The 19,823-nt window shown below is 45.2% G+C and overlaps 1 protein-coding gene across 1 annotated transcript; it reads left to right on the top strand.

Annotated features, from left to right (window-relative positions):
- The first annotated feature begins 359 nt into the window (after nt 1–359).
- On the top strand, nt 360–17,723 carry LOC115113062 (mitoferrin-2). Its single transcript, XM_029640276.2, has 4 exons — nt 360–1,009; nt 9,694–9,922; nt 14,483–14,539; nt 15,443–17,723. The coding sequence occupies exons 1-4, from the start codon at nt 659–661 to the stop codon at nt 16,000–16,002; spliced, it is 1,197 nt and encodes a 398-aa protein (XP_029496136.1). The 5' UTR covers nt 360–658; the 3' UTR covers nt 16,003–17,723.
- Nucleotides 17,724–19,823: the final 2,100 nt, after the last annotated feature.

The raw sequence follows: 19,823 nt of genomic DNA, 5'->3' as shown, positions 1-19,823 counted from the left end.
AAGGAGACATGGGAAAATAATAGAGTAAATAAGGTTGCCTTTGGTTAAGGTTGCCTTTGGTTGAGTTGACTACCGGTATTATACATTCCATCTGGCCGTATTTGTTTTTGAGCAGAAGTTGCGACCTAGTCATGACCTATTGTCCTTGACAAGCTTTTCCAGCCTAATACCAAGGGTAGGCTACTACGCCTCCGAGGGGAGAAAAAAACAACGGCGTCAACCGAGTTATCCAATCATAACATCGTTTTTTTATTCTGTTCCCGCCTTCTTCAGATGTTGTTATCCAAGAACACAACTTTTGAAACCTGTCAACTTGTAATATACATTGATTAACAAAATAGCATGTATTAGAAACATATTTGTTATGAGCCATATCAAATCACACACACATCATTTATATTTGAGAAAAATCTATAATACATCAGAAGGTCTAAATTCTGCCAATGGGCGGTCCCCATTTCCTCCAGCGTCAAACGGTCAGAGTGTGTCCCAAACACTGCGTGGTGTTGTCCGCCCTGGGGACTGAGGCCAGGAGTGGAAACTGTACGACCGGTAAACATCTGGGACGAGAATGTAAAAAAACGAACAACAAACGGGAACACGAAATAGCTTTAAACTGAGTGCCATCTGGGCATAAAGACTGTACATCAGCTTTCCAATGGAAGCGGATGGTTTCTTGAGAAGACGTCGGATGACAGCAGAGAGAGCAGGCGGGGACGCCGGGGTTGCTGGAGCCTCAGCCGGCGCAGAGGTCCGATGGCTCGGGGGAAGGATCTGGGGAGTATCGGAGAGCCTCGTTGGGAGTTTGTCTCCCAGGATCGGAGGCGAGACCGAGATTAAGACTGTAATTCAGTTCAGTGGCGGGGCCCCTGAAGTAACGTTAGCAGATACTTCGGAACCCGACTATGAAGGTTTGCCGCAGGGCGCTTCGACCAGCACCCACATGGTTGCAGGAGCAGTGGCTGGGATCATGGAGCATTGCCTGATGTTCCCCATCGACTGTGTCAAGGTAACGTGGTAGGCTATGCTGGGATAACGTTTAAACGCAAACTAGTTGGAACTGACTGATATTGGAAACTGGGCACATGAGGGTTGGACATTCCTTTGGCTCGTCATGACATGTGGCTTCAACTTGTCAATAAGTTTGGCAGGTCACCACACGGACAAGGCAAGGTCGATCCGGACATGCTTGCATTTCAGCTAGGAAACTAATTTAACATGCTAATAAACTCTCATCCACTGCGAATTATTTAGTCGGCATAATTTCTGTAGTAGGTTAATAACTGGCGTACAGGATTTAATTGGAGTTAATATGAAAACTTTTAGTGAACAGTGTGTGTTGCAGTTGTTAGCATCATCTGCTTAATTAAAAAGCCATTTCAGCTAACGTTCGCTAACTAACTTACCAACCAGCTCGGCCTGTGCATCAGCTCGAGCCTGGTGGTCAATGTTGATTAGCTAGTAGGAAGCGAGCTAGCGCCTGCTAGAAAATAGGTTAGGCTTATCAGTTTGACAATGAATGTTCGCTAATGACTTTATTCCGTATTTTCATGAGCAGATTTTGGAAGCTATTTTGATACTTCTAAAATGAAACGAGAAGTTTTGTTATTTGCTTTGGGGAAGGAGACAGAGTTAGCACGAAGCAGCACGTGTTCCCCTCCTGTACATACAAGTCAAGGCATACCAATGTACAGCGCATTGATAGCCGGGATAGCGCTATTTACATACTAGTACATACTACTATTAACTACTTCCCTGTATTTCCCGAACGTTCACCCTATTCAAGAAGAGAACCCATTGGTGGGAGAAACCACCTTCTGTCAAAATAGTCTACACTTTGCAGCACCAAAAACATAGCCGAGCTACAAGTAGCTTTTAACTAGGCAGAGAATGCATTAACGCTGGTGTGGTCTTCTAAGGCAATGTGATCTGCTGCCTGGCTAGCAGGATTTAGGTGGGGTGGAACTGTTTATTGTTTACAGAAAATACAGGGCTAGATGTTCTGGGATTAAGAGTACAATGCTACTATTTTGTGCTAATTCTGGTTGACAAGTTGGCTTTACCACTGCACACATTTAAGAAAAGGTATGTTATCATAAATTAGTTTTGGATTATGTACTTAGCTGGGATGACTCTGGTGTTATGTAAACAAGAGATGATAAATGACATTGGCCTGTGCAGTTTTGACAGGCCCACTCAATGATTAAGATCTACTCTGGCATGGCTCATGTGCTACAGCCCTTTACATGTCTGGTTTCTTCCCATCTTGTGGTCCCTGTAGAGCAGGGGTCTCCAACCATGTTCCTGAAGAGCTACCCTAGTGTATTGTTTTGCTCCAACCCCAGTTGTAACTAACCTGTTTCACCTTATCAACCAGTTAATTATTAGAATCGGGTGTGCTAGATTAGGGTTGGAGTGAATTTACAGGACGGTAGTTCTCCAGGACCAGGGTTGGAGAGGCCTGCTGTAGAGATAGTCATGAGTTGGTCCTTGATTGAAATGATTGTTTACTGCTATGCAGAGACAGATCAACAGCATAAGAGTGGTATGGTAGGTGGGGAGAGGAGTCAACTGATTGTGTCAGGTGGGAGAGCAGAGCTCAGAACAAAGCAGAGATGCATCTTCTTTCCCAGCTGTAGTTCCCACCTCTGCTCCAGGTGCTGCTCAAATAACTTGGGCTGTGTCTCAATAGTCAGATGTGGCTTCCTCTCCCTGTCTCCTCTTTTTTCAATGACAAGAAAGGACAGTTGAAAGAAGCATGTTCCCAGTGTGCATCCAGCCACCATGTTGCTTTCACATATACTGTGTTTTCAGATCCGGACAGACGGAGAGGAGGCGAGGATGTATCTTTTGAGGTGCAGCCCAGACAGTGAAATTGTCTGCCTGCTTGAGGAAGGGCAGCCTGAGCTAGATGCTACACAGACTCGCTGATCTATAAATCATGTCACCTGTCAAACATGGCATTAACTGGCCCTACTTTTAAACACATTAACAGATCTGTACAGATGGAGGAGACCTAGCTCAAGCTGACAGCTGACCCCAGTGGACTAGCATGTACACAAACACAGTTAAAAATCCTTGTAAAATACCTTGCAGGGGTTGTGACAGATTGCACAGTAGAGATAATGTTGTAACTTGTTGTTTACACTCAATCAAAGGTTGAGATTAGACATGCTCTTTCCAGGCAAGCTCTTTGTAATACAAAACCATACCATTGGCTACATTTTTATTTATTTAACTGTTATATAACTAGGCAAGTCAGTTAAGAATAAATTCTTATTTACAATGACAGCCTACCAAAATGTCTCCTGCTGGGATTAAAAATATAGGACAAAATGCACATCACGACAATAGAGGCTACATAAAGAGAGACCTAAGACAACATAGCATGGCAGCAGCACATGACAACATAGCATGGTAGCAACACAACATGGCAGCAGCACAACATTGTAGCAGACAACCGCACAAAGGGCAAGAAGGAACAATACATCACGCGAAGCAGCCACAACTGTCAGTAAGAGTGTCCATATACAGTACCAGTCAAAAGTTTGGACACTCATTCAAGGGTTTTTCTTTATATTTATTATTTTCTACATTGTAGAATAATAGTGAAGACAACACTATGGAATAACATATGGAATCATGTAGTAACCAAAAAGGTGTTAAACAAGTCAAATATCTTTGAGATTCTTCAAAGTATCCACACTTTGCCTTGATGACAGCTTAAAATCAAATGTTATTGGTCACATACACATGGTTAGCAAATGTTATTGTGAGTAGCAAAATGCTTGTGCTTCTAGTTCCAACAGTGCGGCAATATCTAACGAGTAATCTAACAATTCCACAGCTACCTTAATACACACAAATCTAAGTAAAGGGATGGATTAAGAATATATACACATAAATATATGGATGAGCAATGACCGGCCGGCATAGGCAAAATACAATAGATGGTATAAAATACAGTATATACATATGAGATGAGTAATGCAAGATATGTAAACATTATTATTAAAATTTAATTTAAAAAGTGACAAGTGATCCATTTGTTAGTGGCCAATGATTTCAAGTCTGTAGTAGGCAGCAGCCTCTCTGTGTTAGTGATGGCAGTTAATCAATCAAATTTATTTATGAAGCCCTTCTTACATCAGCTGATGTCACAAAGTGCTGTACAGAAACCCAGCCTAAAACCCCAAACAGCAAGCAATACAGGTGTAGAAGCACGGTGGCTAGGAAAAACTCCATAGAAAGGCCAGAACCTAGGAAGAAACCTAGAGGAACTAGGCTATGAGGGGTTGCCACTCCTCTTCTGGCTGTGCCGATCATTCAGAGTATCTCTACCGCTCCTGCTGTCTCTAGAGTTTTAAACAGAAGGTCTGGTAGCATGTCCGTGAATGGGTCAGGGTTCCATAGCCGCAGGCAGAACAGTTGAAACTGGAGCAGCAGCACGACCAGGTGGACTGGGGACAGCAAGGAGTTATCAGGCCAGGTAGTCCTGAGGCATGGTCCTAGGGCTCAAGTCCTCCGAGAGAGGGAAAGAAAGAGAGAGAATTAGAGAGAGCATACTTAAATTCAAACAGGACACTGGATAAGGCAAGGTAAATACTCCAGATATAACAGACTGACCCTAGCCCCCTGACACAAACTATTGCTGCATAAACACTGGCGACTGAGAACGGAGGGTTCGGGAGACACTGTGGCCCCGTCCGACGCTATTCCGGACGGGGCCAAACAGGCAGGATATAACCCCACCCACTTTTCCAAAGCACAGCCCCCACACCACGAGAGGGATATCTCCAACCACCAACTTACCATCCTGAGACAAGGCAAGGTATAGCCCACGAAGATCTCCCCCAAGGGGGGGCGGCAGTGACAGGAAGATCACGTCAGTGACTCAACCCACTCAAGTGACTCACCCCTCCTAGGGACAGCATGGAAAAGCACCAGTAAGCCAGTGACTCAGCCCCTGTAATAGGGTTTGAGGCAGAGAATCCCAGTGGAGAGATGGGAAACGGCCAGGCAGAGACGGCAAGAGCGGTTAGTTGCTCCAGTGCCTTTCCGTTCACCTTCACACTCCTGGGCCAGACTACACTCAATCATAGGACCAACTGAAGAGATGAGTCTTCAATAAAGACTTAAAGGTTGAGACCGAGTCTGCGTCTTTCACATGGATAGGCAGACCATTCCATAAAAATGGAGCTCTATAGGAGAAAGCCCTGCCTCCAGCTGTTTGCTTAGAAGTTCTAGGGACAGTAAGGAGGCCTGCGTCTTGTGACCTTAGCATATGTGTATGTATGCTGGCTAACAGGCTGGCTAACAGCCTGCTGGCTAACTGGCTGGCTAACAGCCTGGCTAACTGGCTGGCTGACAGCCTGCTGACTAACAGCCTACTGGCTGCTGGCTAACTGGCTGGCTAACAGCCTGCTGGCTAACTGGCTGGCTAACAGTCTGCTGGCTAACTGGCTGGCTAACAGCCTGCTGGCTAACTGGCTGGCTGACAGCCTGCTGGCTAACTGGCTGGCTGACAGCCTGCTGCCTGGCTGGCTAACAGCCTGCTCCCTGGCCTGCACCCTATCTCATTGTGGAGCTAGAGGAGTTAGAGCCCTGTCTATGTTGGTAGATAAGATGAGAGCACCCCTCCAGCTAGGATGTAATCCGTCACTCCTCAGCAGGCCAGGTGTGGTCCTGTTTGTGGGTGAGTCCCAGAAAGATGGCCAATTATCTACAAATTCTATCTTTTGGGAGGGGCAGAAAACAGTTTTCAACAAGCGATTGAGTTGTGAGACTCTGCTGTAGAGCTCATCACTACCCCTAACTGGGAGGGGGCCAGAGACTATTACTTGATGCCGACACATCTTTCTAGCTGATTTACACTCTGAAGCTATGTTGTGCTGATGGCCTTGAGATATAAGTTTTTTTTTCAGTCTCTCAGTCCCAGCTTTGATGCACCTGTATTGACCTCGCCTTTGGATGGTAGCAGGGTGAACAGGCAGTCTCTCGGTTGGTTGTTGTCCTTGATGATCTTTTTAGCCTTCCTGTGACATTGGGTGCTATAGGTGTCCTGGATGGAAGGTAGTTTGCCCCCGGTGATGCGTTTTGCACACTTGGCATTCTCTCAACCAGCTTCATGAGGTAGTCACCTGGAATACATTTCAATTAACAGGTGTGCCTTGTTAAGTGAATTTGTGTAATTTCTTTCCTTAATTGCATTTGAGCCAATCAGTTGTGTTGTGACAAAGTAGGGGTGGTATACAGAAGATAACCCTATTTGGTAAAAGACCAAGTCCATATTATGGCAAGAACAGCTTAAATAAGCAAAGAGAAACAACAGTCCATCATTACTTTAAGACACGAAGGTCAGTCAATCTGGAAAATTTCAAGAACATTCTTCAAATGCAGTTGCAAAAACCATCAAGCGCTATGATGAAACTGGCTCTCATGAGGACCGCCACAGGAAAGGAAGACCCAGAGTTACCTCTGCTGCAGAGAATATGTTCATTAGAGTTTCCAGCCTCAGAAAAAATAAACATGACCGGTTTGGCGGTGGGTCAGCAGAACAAGAAAGGTCCTCTCATTGTCAACTGTGTTTATTTTCAGCAAACATAACATGTGTAAATATTTGTATGGACATAACACCATTCAACAACTGAGACATACACTATACAAATTCCATAGACATGTGACTAACAGAAATGAAATAATGTGTCCCTGAACGAAGGGGGGGGGGTCAAAATCAAAAGTAACAGTCAGAAGTATCTTGTGTGGGCACGAGCTGCATTATGTACTGCAGTGCATCTTCTCCTCATGGACTGCACCAGATATGCCAGTTCTTGCTGTGAGATGTTACCCCCACTCTTCCAGCAAGGCACCTGCAAGTTCCCGGACATTTCTGGGGGGAATGGCCCTCACCCTCACCGTCCGATCCAACAGGTCCCAGACGTGCTCAGTGAGATTGAGATCCGGTCTCTTCGCTGGCCATGGGAGAACACTGACATTCCTGTCTTGCGGAAAATCACCCACAGAACGAGAAGTATGGCTGGTTGCAATTGTCATGCTGGAGGGTGATGTCAGAATGAGCCTGCAGGAAGGGTACCACATGAGGGAGGAGGATGTCTTCCCTGTAAAATACAACGTTGAGATTGCCTGTACTGACAGCAAGCTCAGTACGATGATGCTGTGACATACCACCCCAGCCCATGACGGACCCTCCACCTCCAAATCGATCCCGCTCCAGAGTACAGGCCTCGGTGTAACGCTCATTCCTTTGACGATAAACGAAAATCCGACCATCACCCCTAGTGAGACCCAACAGCGACTCGTCAGTGAAGAGCACTTTGTGCCAGTCCTGTCTGGTCCAGCGACGGTGGGTTTGTTCCCATAGGCGACGTTGTTGCTGGTGATGTCTGGTGAGGACCTGCCTTACAACAGGCCTACAAGCTCTCAGTCCAGTTTCTCTCAGCCTATTGCGGACAATCTGACCACTGATGGGGGGGATTATGTGTTCCTGATGTAACTCAGGCAGTTGTTGTTGCCATCCTGTACCTGTCCCGCAGGTGTGATGTTCGGATGTACCGATCCTGTGAGGTGTTGTTACACGTGGTCTGCCACTGCAAGGACAATCAGCTGTCCATCCTGTCTCCCTGTAGCGCTGTCTAAGGTGTCTCACAGTACGGACAATACAATTTATTGCCCTGGCCACATCTGCAGTCCTCATGCCTCCTTGCAGCATGCCTAAGGTACATTCACATAGATGAGCAGTGACCCTTTCTTTTGGTGTTTTTCAGAGTCAGTAGAAAGGCCTCTTTAGTGTCCTAAGTTTTCATAACTGTGACCTTAATTGCCTACTGTCTCTAAGCTGCTAGTGTCTTAACGACCGTTCCACCGGTGCATGTTCATTAATCGTTTATGGTTCATTGAACAAGCAGGGGAAACCGTGTTTAAACCCTTTACAATGAAGATCTGTGAAGTTAATTAGATTTTTACGAATTATCTTTGAAGGACAGGGTCCTGAAAAATAAAGAGTATTTTTTCGCTGAGTTTAAATGCATCACAGAGTTCACGTAACAGACACATCTCAACACCAACTGTTCAGAGGAGACTGTGAATCAGGCCTTCATGGTCGAATTGCTGCTAAGAAACCACTACTAAAGGACACCAATAAGAAAAGACTTGATTTGCCCAAGAAACATGAGCAATGGACATTAGACCAGTGGAAATCTATCCTTTGGTCTGTTGAGTCCAAATTTGAGATTTTTGGTTCCAACCGCAGTGTCTTTGTGAGACGCAGAGTAGGGTAATGGATGATCTCCGCATGTGTAGTTCCCACCATGAAGCATGGTGGAGGTGCTTTGCTGGTGACACTCAGTGATTTATTTAGAATTCAAGGCACACTTAACCAGCATGCACTCTGCAGCGATACACCATCCCATCTGGTTTGCACTTAGTCACACTATCATTAGTTTTTCAACAAGACAATGACCCAACACATCTTTAGGCTGTGTAAGGGCTATTTAACCAAGAAGGAGAATGATGGAGTGCCGCGTCAGATGACCTGGCCTCCAAATTCACCTGACCTCAACCCAATTGAGATGGTTTGGGATGAGTTGGACCGCAGAGTGAAGGAAAAGTAGCCAACAAGTGCTCAGCATATGTGGGTACTCCTTCAGTACGGTTGGGAAAGCATTCCAGGTGAAGCTGGTTGAGTGAATGCCAAGAGTGTGCAAAGCTCTCAAGTCAAAGTGTGGCTGCTTTGAAGAATCTAAAATGTAAAATATATTTTGATTTGTTTAACACTTTTTTGTTGTTGTCAGGGCTGTGTTATTGCATAGTGTTGATGTCTTCACTGCTATTCTACAATGTAGAAAACAGTAAAAATAATGACAAACCCTTGAATGAGTAAGTGTGTCCAAACTTTTGGCTGGTACTGTATATACCTGTGTCAGGGCCGAGGGAACTGTTTTCATTTAATTGAACTTTTATTCACAGACTAGTCACATTGTGACGTTGACATCAAATATATCGCAGGAAAGACCTTTTCAAGATGGCAGCAATCTGCGAAGATGCATGTAAATCTCTTACAGGGCTAGAATTCCACACAGCCTATAACGGTGGCCCGAGACCCTGTTTACATTTCCTGGAAAGTGTGCACACACCAGTGCAGAAAACAATCGGCATGTGGGAGCCCAGGGCCTCCTTTGCTTGTGGTGATGTGGTCATTATTAGAAGACCCTCTGCCTCTCACAGCACTAGACTTACTGTGAGAGGATGAATCCTGACACTGTCCCAACGATAAGGATTGTGTTTGTGTGTGGAGTCTGGTTGTTTGAGTGTTGCTGGTGGGACAGATGCGTACCCTGGGTCTCGTTATTCAACACTTCCTTCTATTCAACTGGGCGTGGGCATGACTACTCAACATTTTCAAAATATTTAGCGGGTGGAAGGCAAAAGCACCGACTATTACTTACTGTGTTTTGATTGGTTAGCAGTGTATTCATCCCACCTCTGCTCAGTTGGTTTGCTTGGTTGTTAACATGGTAGTTCTCAAATTTCAAGTTAAATGTTATGGTTGCAGTAAGGTTAGGTATGGCGGGAAGTTTATGGTTAGGTTATGAATAGGGTAACCAGTAGGTGTGTGACCTCTAACCTCTCTTCCCTGTGTAGACGCGTGACCTCTAACCTCTCTTCCCTGTGTAGACGCGTATGCAGAGCCTACAGCCTGAGCCTGCTGCCCGTTACCGGAATGTGATGGATGCTCTTCGGCGAATCATAACCACCGAGGGTGTCTGGCGACCAATAAGAGGGCTGAATGCCACAGCCGTGGGGGCGGGTCCGGCGCACGCCCTCTACTTCGCCTGCTACGAGAAACTGAAGAAGAGTCTGGGTGACATCGTCCACCCCGGGGCAAACAGCCATCTGGCCAACGGTATACCAGAAAGATACACACACACACACTAGCACATCCACACACCAATCCTGTACTTCTCTGCAACCACTCTTTGGATTACTCGTTGACTTCCTGGAAATATAACTATATGACATTGTTTTTTCTAGTAAATGCTAGCAGTTCATTTGGTTTTTCCAATATTCTATTTTTAGCAACTCAAGCAAGTAGTGAAGATTCAATTCAACTATTTTGCTGTATTTTTACAGCTATGTTGCTGTAGTCCTGTAGAGATAATCTCTGTTACACACTACAGAGAGATAGGGCAAGAAGACCCCCTTCTCCCCTGGACACTAAGTGGATGCTGCTCGGACTAACCTAGATGAACCTTGGTCTCAGACACTGAGTTATGTGTGTGGGTGAGTCAGCCTGCCAGTTCTAACAGCTGGAGCAGAGTGGTGGTGCCACACCCTTAATACCCCCATCCCCTGGACAGTAGAGGGGACAAATGCCTGCGCTATACTTCAGGCTCTCTCATACCCAGTACAGTAAGCAGGCCCTAAGAACCTGGTTCCTCCCTAGGTTTCTTCCTAGGCTCCTGCCCTCTAGGGAGTTTTTCCTAGCCACTGTGCTTCTCCATTGCTTATTACTCTTTGGGGTCTTAGGCTGGGTTTCTGAATAGCACTTTGTGACAACTACTGATGTAAAAAGGGATTTATAAATACATTTGATTTGACTGAATCTAACTTGTTGGGCCACCTGTCAGTGTAATAAACATCACCAGCCACTCAGGTGGTGGATCAGCTGTTGGCCGGGGCTAATTCCGTCCCAGCAGGGCAGTAAGAGGGATATCTTTCTGGCCATGGAGCTGATCTGACATTGTCTGTATGCTCTCTGAGGTCAGAGTTCTGCAGAGTCAGCCAGGTCCACAAATAGACCAGGGCCTCTGACTGACTACATGCCATGCTACGGTGTCCAGGTCCATGCTACAGACATGCGTCAGAGAAAAGTTGAACCTGAGCACTGCTGCGTGAGGAGAGAGGCTGGCACTATTGCTGCAGCTGAGGAGGGGGCAGTGTGTGAGCGATGGGAGCGAGCCACTGAGGTATAAAAGAAGTGGGGACTGCGTCCGTTGTTTTCAACATAATCTGCTGGCGTTTGAATACGGCGATTTATGAACCGTCTATATCCGTGTTGCATCCTGTTTACAGCCCAACTTCACATGCGCACGAGCACTCAGTGTGCACAGGGAGCAGCGACGACGTCATCCAAATACATGTCAGACATTGGATGACCATAAAATGTTAATCTTCGGCTGGGGGGGGGCTTCATCAACAATTATTTGTCTTGACTATAGCTGGCTAGGCTAATTGAGGCCACATGCTGCACTTTCTCCCCAACCCCATTCAGATAAAACAACAGCCTACTTGTTGGTTGCTCGTTGTAGTCTACTCAGTCTCACTTTTAATTCCATATTTTTTTCCCAACTTGCATTGCATTAGTGTACTCATTGCATTGCATAAACTTTGATTGGCCAACATAAACAAGCCACACACGTGAAGGGTGCATGTCAATAAAACAACATTGAAAAGTTTATTTTATTATATTGAACAAATATAAATGCAACAATTATAAGTTCTTCATCACGTTTGGGTAAGAAAAAACCCGAAAATTAAGTCATTAAAACGCGAACTTTCTTCCAAATTAACTCCATAATATCGACAGAAACATGGCAAACCGATGTTTAGAATCAATCCTCAAGGTGTTTTTCACATATCTATCGACGATAAATCCATCGTGGCAGATGACTTTCTCTTCTGAAGAAATGGAACGGCGCATGGACCTAATGATTACGCAATAATTTCGACACAGGACACCGGGCGGACACCTGGTAAATGTAGTCTCTTATGGTCAATCTTCCAATGATATGCCTACAAATACGTCACAATGCTGCAGACACCTTGGAGAAACGACACAAAGGGCAGGCTCATTCCTGGCGCATTCACAGCCATATAAGGAGACATTGGAACACAGCGCCTTCAGAATCTGGGGCATTTCCTGTATGAAACTTAATCTTGGTTTCGCCTGTAGCATTAGTTCTGGGGCACTCACAGATAATATCTTTGCAGTTTTGGAAACGTCAAGAGTTTTTTCTTTCCAAAGCTGTCAATTACATGCATAGTCGAGCATCTTTTCGTGACAAAATATCTTGTTTAAAACGGGAACGTTTTTTATCCAAAAATTAAAAGAGCGCCCCCTATCTCGAAGTGAACTTGTTTTTCAACCACTCCACAAATGTCTTGTTAACAAACTATAGTTTTGGCAAGTGGGTTAGGACATCTACTTTGTGCATGACACAAGTAATTTTTCCAACAATTGTTTAGACTAATTATTTAACTTTTAACTCACTGAATCACAATTCCAGTAGTCCAGAAGTTTGCATGCACTAAGTTGACTGTGCCTTTTTAAACAGCTTGAAAAATTCCAGAAAATGATGTCATGACTTTAGAAGCTTCTGACAGTCTGGTTCATCCTTGTGAGCAATTTCCAAATGGCTAAAAGTACCACGTTGATCTGTAAAAACTATGGTACGCAAGTATCAACACCATGGGACCACGCAGCCGTCATACCGCTCAGGAAGGAGACGCGTTCTGTCTCCTAGAGATTAACATCTATTGGTGTGAAAAGTGCTAATCAATCCCAGAACAACAGCAAAGGACCTTGTGAAGATACTTTTGTACCTGTTTACTCCAGCATCTATATCCACAGAAAACGAGTCCTATATCGACATAACCTGAAAGACCGCTCAGCAAGGAAGAAGCCGCTGCTCCAAAACCGCCATAAAAAAGCCAGACCACGGTTTGCAACTGCACATAGGGACAAAGATCATACTTTTTGGAGAAATGTCCTCTGGTCTGATGAAACAAAAATAGAACTGTTTGCCATAAAGACCATCGTTATGTTTGGAGGACAAAGGGGGAGGCTTGCAAGCCGAAGAACAATATCAAAACCATGAGGCACGGGGGTGGCAGCTTCATGTTGTGGGGGTGCTTTGCTGCAGGAGGGTCTGGTGCACTTCATAAAATTGATGGCATCATGGGGTTGGAAAATGATGTGAATATGTTGAAGCAACATATCAAGACATCAGTCAGGAAGTTACAGCTTGGTCGCAAATGGGTCTTCCAAATGGACAATGACCCCAAGTATACTTCCAAAGTTGTGGCAAAATGGCTTAAGGACAACAAAGTCAAGGTATTGGAGTGGCCAACACAAAGCCCTGACCTCAATCGTATAGAACATTTGTAGGCAGAACTGAAAAAGTGTGGGTGAGCAAGGAGCCTACAAACCTGACTCTGTTACACCAGCTCTGACAGGAGGAATGGGCCAAAATTAATCCAATTTATTGTGGGAAGCTTGTGGAAGGCTACCAAAAACGTTTGACCCAAGTTAAACAATTTAAAGACAATGCTACCAAATACTAATTGAGTGTATGTGAACTTCTGACCCTTTGGGAATCTGATGAAAGAAATAAAAGCTGAAAGAAATAAAAGCTGAAAGAAATCATTCTCTCTACTATTATTCAGGCATTTCATTCTTAATATAAAGTGGTGATCCTAACTGACCTCAAACAGGGAATTTTTACTCAGAGTAAATGTCAGGAATTGTGAAACTGAGTTTGAATGTATTTGGCTAAGGTTTATGTAAACCCCCGACTTCAACTGTACCTCTCTCATCGCCCAGAAGACTGCCGCTTACTGGATGGTTTTTTTGATGCACCATTCTTGGTAAACCCAAGACACTACCGTGCGTGAAATGCCCAGGTGGTAGTCTTTTCTGAGATACTAGATCCAGCGTGCCTGGCACCGACGATCATTTCACCAAAACTCAGAATCGCTTCGGTCACTCGTTTTGCCTATGCTAACGTTCAATCGAACAGTGACTGAATGCCTCTGCCTGTCTGCCTGCTTTATAAAACAAGCCATTGGTCATGTGACTCAGTCTGTAGGAGCGACCCATTTTCTTGAAAGTGGTGGTGTACCTAAAACTGTCCGGTGAGTGTTGGCTATTTTAATTTAAATGAGAAAATACTAACGTCCGTTCCGACATTTGGATATTCAAATAACCTTGCACATCCCTAATTTGCATGACAATAACATATTTAATTTTGCTCAGACAAAGCTGGTACTAGAGATACTTGCTCTTTTTATCCCTGTATCTGTTCTCTGCTCTTTCTTTCTCTTCCCTTCTTCCCAGGTCAGCTGACTATCTCTTCTCTTCCCTCCTCCCTGGTTTCCAGGTCGGGGGAGAGGCAGGGTAAGACCTGCCCAGTAGAGGAAGGGATGTTTGACTCTGGTCCAGCAGGAGTGGTGATGGCCTGTTTTACCGCTAGGGAGAGCTAGAGCATTTTCTGTCATCTGGTCTCTCCTCACCCCTCTCTCCTCGTCTTTCCTTCTCTCCCTCTCCTCTACTCTTTCCTTCTCTGCAATCTTTCTCCTTTTATATCTCTGGTCTTCTCTGTGTCTCTCTCTCTCTGTGTCTCTCTCGCTCTGTGTCTCTGTCTCTCTCTGTGTGTTTTAACTATTGAGTGTGTATGTGTTACAGGTGCGGCGGGGTGTGTGTCCACCTTGCTTCACGACGCAGCCATGAACCCATCTGAAGGTAAATCTATCCATCTATAAGTATCTTTCCCTCTCTTAAACCTGCTTTCTTGATCTCACACATGGCATGTATTAAGGTGACAGATGTTCTTTGCTGTAGATAAATGTCTATAGCAGAGCTCCCTCTAGCTCCTAGGGCCTCCTCAAAGGCCTAGCCTGTTTACTCTGCACTGCTCGCTAGGGAGGGGAGGGCAAGGTGGAGGGGGAGACAGAGAAAGAGGGTAGGGTGGTGGGGAGGAGCAAGGCCCAGAATGAAATGGGATTAGAGACTGGGATAGAGATTGAGGGAGCGAGCAGGGTTGAGAGGGAGGGAGGGGGGAGACATGGAGAAAGATGCTGCCTTTGGTCCTGTCGCCTTTGTATTGAACTTAACCACCGTCTGTAGACTACAGCAGACTTTGATGGGTATCCTTCCACTGAAATGCCTGGACAGGTGATCCTCAGGCAGCTGTGTAGGGTGGAGGCGAGGGACATAGGTGCTAGTCTCAGATTCCAAGGTAACGCCTGGGTCACTGCTTTGAACTTCAGCAGTCTAAATAAAAATCTATGTTAATGTCTTAATTAATCTGAACATCCTAATGCCCTCCTCAGCCTTGGAGGATGTTATGACTGCATTTTCAAAAAAAATCATATCTGGTCAATAATTTGTCTTTCTTTTTTATCCTCCGTGCTATGTTCCTGGTCCCTAATGATGGAAACACACCTGGCATCCCTCCAATCCTCCCCTCTACTCCTCCTCTTCACTCACCTATCCATCCCTTCCTTCATCTCTGCCTCACTATCCCTTCTTTTTTCCTTTATACTGCTCTCATCGCTCGCTTTCCCCCATTCCTCTACTGCCTGCATTCTCTTTCTTATGCTCTATTCTGGCTATTCCTATCTGTTTTTCTCCCTCCCTGCCCAGTGGTGAAGCAGCGTTTGCAGATGTATAACTCTCCGTACCGCGGCGTGATGGACTGTGTGCGTGCCGTGTGGCAGAGCGAGGGCGCCGCAGCCTTTTACCGCTCCTACACCACTCAGCTCACCATGAACGTGCCTTTCCAGGTGCTCCACTTCATGACCTACGAGTCCCTCCAGGAGCTCCTCAACCCCCACAGACAGTACAACCCCTCCTCACACATGGTGTCTGGAGCCCTGGCCGGGGCCATCGCTGCTGCAGCCACCACCCCTCTGGATGTCTGCAAGACCTTGCTCAACACCCAGGAGTCCCTGGTGGGGCTCCCCGCTGCAGGCCAGGGTGGAGGTCAGGGGACACACAGACACATCACAGGCCTGGCCCATGCCTTCCGGACAGTGTACAGGCTGGGTGGCCTGCCTGGGTTCTTTAAAGGAATCCAGGCCAGGGTGATCTATCAGATGCCCTCCACAGCCATCAGCTGGTCTGTCTATGAGTTCTTCAAGTACGGAATCACCAAGCACCAGCACGAGAAGAGGATAGCGAAGCGGAGGGAGGGAGAGAAGTAGAGAAGAAAAAATAAAGAAAATCCTCTTCATTCAGCCATCTCTCTTTGCCATCTCTTCCGTTTTCTCTCTATCAACCCCCTTCCTTTGCCTTTTGGAGCAAGCAGGTGTTCAGAGCAAGGAAGAATTGAGAGGAAGAATCGATACGCACATAAACCAACCAATACCCTCTTTACCCCGTTCAGACAGCCAATAAGAAAGACTCTTCCAGATGTGGTTCAACTAGTAACATCCCTGCTAAACTGTTTGCAAATGAATATGTCATATATTGACACTACTTTATCAACGCACATAAATGCTAACCAGAACCATTGTTGATTCTGTTTTGCTAGTCTCCAGTGAGTTTTGTTAAATATTTTGCTAATGAGTTTCCAATCCCTTTCATACGTGTTGTTGTGATGAATTTGACGACCGCTGTCCTAACTGTCCGTGTTAAAGGTAGACTCAGCAATATAACTTCATTCTACACACCTGGGCCAATTCCTGCTGATAGAAATGAACAAAATTCCCTTATTGAGGTGCATATTAAAGGAGCCATTAGATTTTGATTAGGTTTTTGTTGATGTGTGTAAGCAGGAAGTGTCCCAGCTTTGTATGATGTTATATTGCAGAGTACCTGTAAAGTGAATTATTGCGTTTAACTGTATGTGGATGAGAATGTTGTTCACTGTAAAACCCCACCAGGGGCCACTGTGCTCCTCTCAATAGCGCTGTAGTAATAGTGAGTGACAGTCTGCCTTTAGGGGGCGTTAGTGTTGCTTTGTAAACCCAGGCAATAGTTAAAAGGCTTCAGGTACAAGTTGGCCTTAACCCCAGATCATTATCTTAACTGTTGAGGGTATAAAAGAATATCTAATCCTAGACCGATGGTTAGGAGCAACTTCTACCTTTTCGCTTCAGAACTGGTAGAGACACAAAGGGAGTCCTCTCAAGGTTTGAAATCAGGAATTGCTCTCAAAATGGTTGCATACTATATATGTGAATTTAAAGGACACTTTTTTTTAATCGGATCAGATTTGATGTAAAATGCTGAAATAGACTTAATTTATTGCTGCCAGTATTTTGTTAAGTATGTTAGCTCTATTCTGAGGAACTATTGAGAGTTATTTTTGTATTGATTCTGGAACACAAAGAACTAAACTTTAGTTGGCTGACACCACTGTTCTAGATCCAAAGCGACATGATTGACTTCTAGAAATAATTGACATTTCATTGGCCAATAAACTCCATCCTGTCTTCTGATTGGTACTGATGTTAGGAAATGTTGTTTTCCCAGATCTCACGTATTTTTGTTTTGAGTAGATCAAATTCTTGGATGGGATAACACACTTACATTTTCTGTTGGTTTAGAGTCACACCCTTGTTTTACCTAGACTAGCTACCTGACTGTCCCAGTATTAACACAAAGGTTTAGACAGGACAGGTTGGCTAAAGCAGAGGCCAACAGGCATACACAAAGGATATGGATTCCCATGCATTAACAGCCAAATCCAAACTCCAGAACCATGTATACATAATGGAATTTCATGAGAATCTCCTATTGGCATGGTTTACACACAGTCTTCATGTTTAGGGACTATTATAATGATTAAATGTCATGGAAATAGCCACGGTTGTCATTGTCATTTTTGTTGAAATAAGTTTTGAGCTTGTAATTTTTAAACATTGTCTATGACCATAAATACGACACACTTGTGTCAAAAAAATAAATGATTTTGACCGCATGCATCTTTTGTAAATTTAAGGTTCTCCTCCCGACCATGCCGTGCTGCTCTTAAAATTATTACCAACATTGCCCATTTCTTGTAAAACTGCTATTGGGTAACCACTGAACACAAACATATAAATGTTTCATGAGCTGAAATAAAAAATTCCAGAAATGTTTCTTTAAAAAATTATTTTCTCTCATGTTGTGCACAAATTTGTTTACTTCCCTGTTAGTGAGTTTTTCTCCTTTGCCAAGATAATCCGTCCACCTGACAGGTGTGACATATCAATAAGCTAATTACACAGTATGATCATTACCCATGTGTACCTTGTGCTGGGGACAATAAAAGGCCACTTTAAAATGTGCAGTTTTGTCACAACGCAATTCCACAGATGACTCAAGTTTTGAGGGAGCGTGCGATTGTCATGCTGACTGCAGGGAATGTCCACCAGAGCTGCTGTTAGACAATTGAATATTAATTTCTCTACCATAAGCTGCCTTCAGTGTCATTTTAGAGAATTTGTCAGTACGTCCAACTGGCCTCACAACCCTAGACCACGTGTAACCAAGCCAGACCAGGACCTCCACATCAGGCCTCACAACCCCAGACCACGTGTAACCAAGCCAGACCAGGACCTCCACATCAGGCCTCACAACCCCAGACCACGTGTAACCAAGCCAGACCAGGACCTCCACATCAGGCCTCACAACCCCAGACCACGTGTAACCAAGCCAGACCAGGACCTCCACATCAGGCCTCACAACCCCAGACCACGTGTAACCAAGCCAGACCAGGACCCTCCACATCTAGCTTCACAACCCCAGACCACGTGTAACCAAGCCAGACCAGGACCCTCCACATCTAGCTTCACAACCCCAGACCACGTGTAACCAAGCCAGACCAGGACCCTCCCATCAGGCCTCACAACCCCAGACCACGTGTAACCAAGCCAGCCCAGGACCTCCCCATCAGGCCTCACAACCCCAGACCACGTGTAACCAAGCCAGACCAGGACCTCCACATCAGGCCTCACAACCCCAGACCACGTGTAACCAAGCCAGACCAGGACCCTCCACATCTAGCTTCACAACCCCAGACCACGTGTAACCAAGCCAGACCAGGACCCTCCACATCTAGCTTCACAACCCCAGACCACGTGTAACCAAGCCAGACCAGGACCTCCACATCTAGCTTCACAACCCCAGACCACGTGTAACCAAGCCAGACCAGGACCTCCACATCTAGCTTCACAACCCCAGACCACGTATAACCAAGCCAGACCAGGACCTCCACATCAGGCCTCACAACCCCAGACCACGTGTAACCAAGCCAGACCAGGACCTCCCCATCAGACCTCACAACCCCAGACCACGTGTAACCAAGCCAGACCAGGACCTCCACAACAAGCTTCTTCACCTGCGGAATTGCCTGAGGGGGGGACCAGTGCTGAGGAGCATTTCTGTCTGTAATAAAGCCCTTTTATGGGGAAAACTAATCTGTTTGGCTGGGCCTGGCTCCGGAATGGGTGGGCCCTATGCCCTACAAGGCCCACCCATGTCTGCACCCCTGCCCAGTTGTGAAATCCATAGAAAAGGGCCTAATTTATATATTTCAATTGACTGATTTTCTTATATGAACTGTAACTCAGTGAAATATTTGAAATTGTATTGTACATACTGTATATCTACTTGAATATAAATTGAATCCTCCCTTCTCCTAAAATAAATGTATTAGGACAATACTTTATTTTAGTTCATGGTTACTGTCCATAATTGTCAGTTACATGATTATACAATAATTGTGCCAGCCCTACTCTTGTTAGGGTTTGGCCCTGACTAACTAAAGGGTCAAGAAGGAAAGAGCTCATGATGAAGAACTTCCAGTGGTCCATTTAAAGGTTTCTGAACATGCCACGTTTGTTTAATAAGCTGTTCTAAAGACAACAGGTAGAAGTTACCCTTAGACACATACAATACCTGACCAAAAGTATGTGGACACCTGCTCATCGAACATCTCATTTCAAAACCATGGGCATTAATATGGAGTTGGTCCCCCTTTGCTGCTATTAACAGCCTCCACTCTTCTGGAAAGGTTTTAGATGTTAGAACATTGCTA

The sequence above is a fragment of the Oncorhynchus nerka genome, linkage group LG28, assembly GCF_034236695.1.
Source record: "Oncorhynchus nerka isolate Pitt River linkage group LG28, Oner_Uvic_2.0, whole genome shotgun sequence".
Classification (NCBI taxonomy): Eukaryota; Metazoa; Chordata; class Actinopteri; order Salmoniformes; family Salmonidae; genus Oncorhynchus; species Oncorhynchus nerka.
The sequence above is the reverse complement of the archived record's forward strand: the minus strand, read 5'-3'. Positions and strand labels throughout refer to the sequence as shown.

What these genes read in the sequence shown, in the direction of transcription:
- LOC115113062 (XM_029640276.2), top strand. Translation starts at nt 659, where the DNA reads ATGGAAGCGGATGGTTTCTTGAGAAGACGTCGGATGACAGCAGAGAGA. An exon ending in TCCCCATCGACTGTGTCAAG is followed by an intron (nt 1,010 to 9,693) that starts GTAACGTGGTAG and finishes TTCCCTGTGTAG; the next exon opens with ACGCGTATGCAGAGCCTACA. An exon ending in AAACAGCCATCTGGCCAACG is followed by an intron (nt 9,923 to 14,482) that starts GTATACCAGAAA and finishes TATGTGTTACAG; the next exon opens with GTGCGGCGGGGTGTGTGTCC.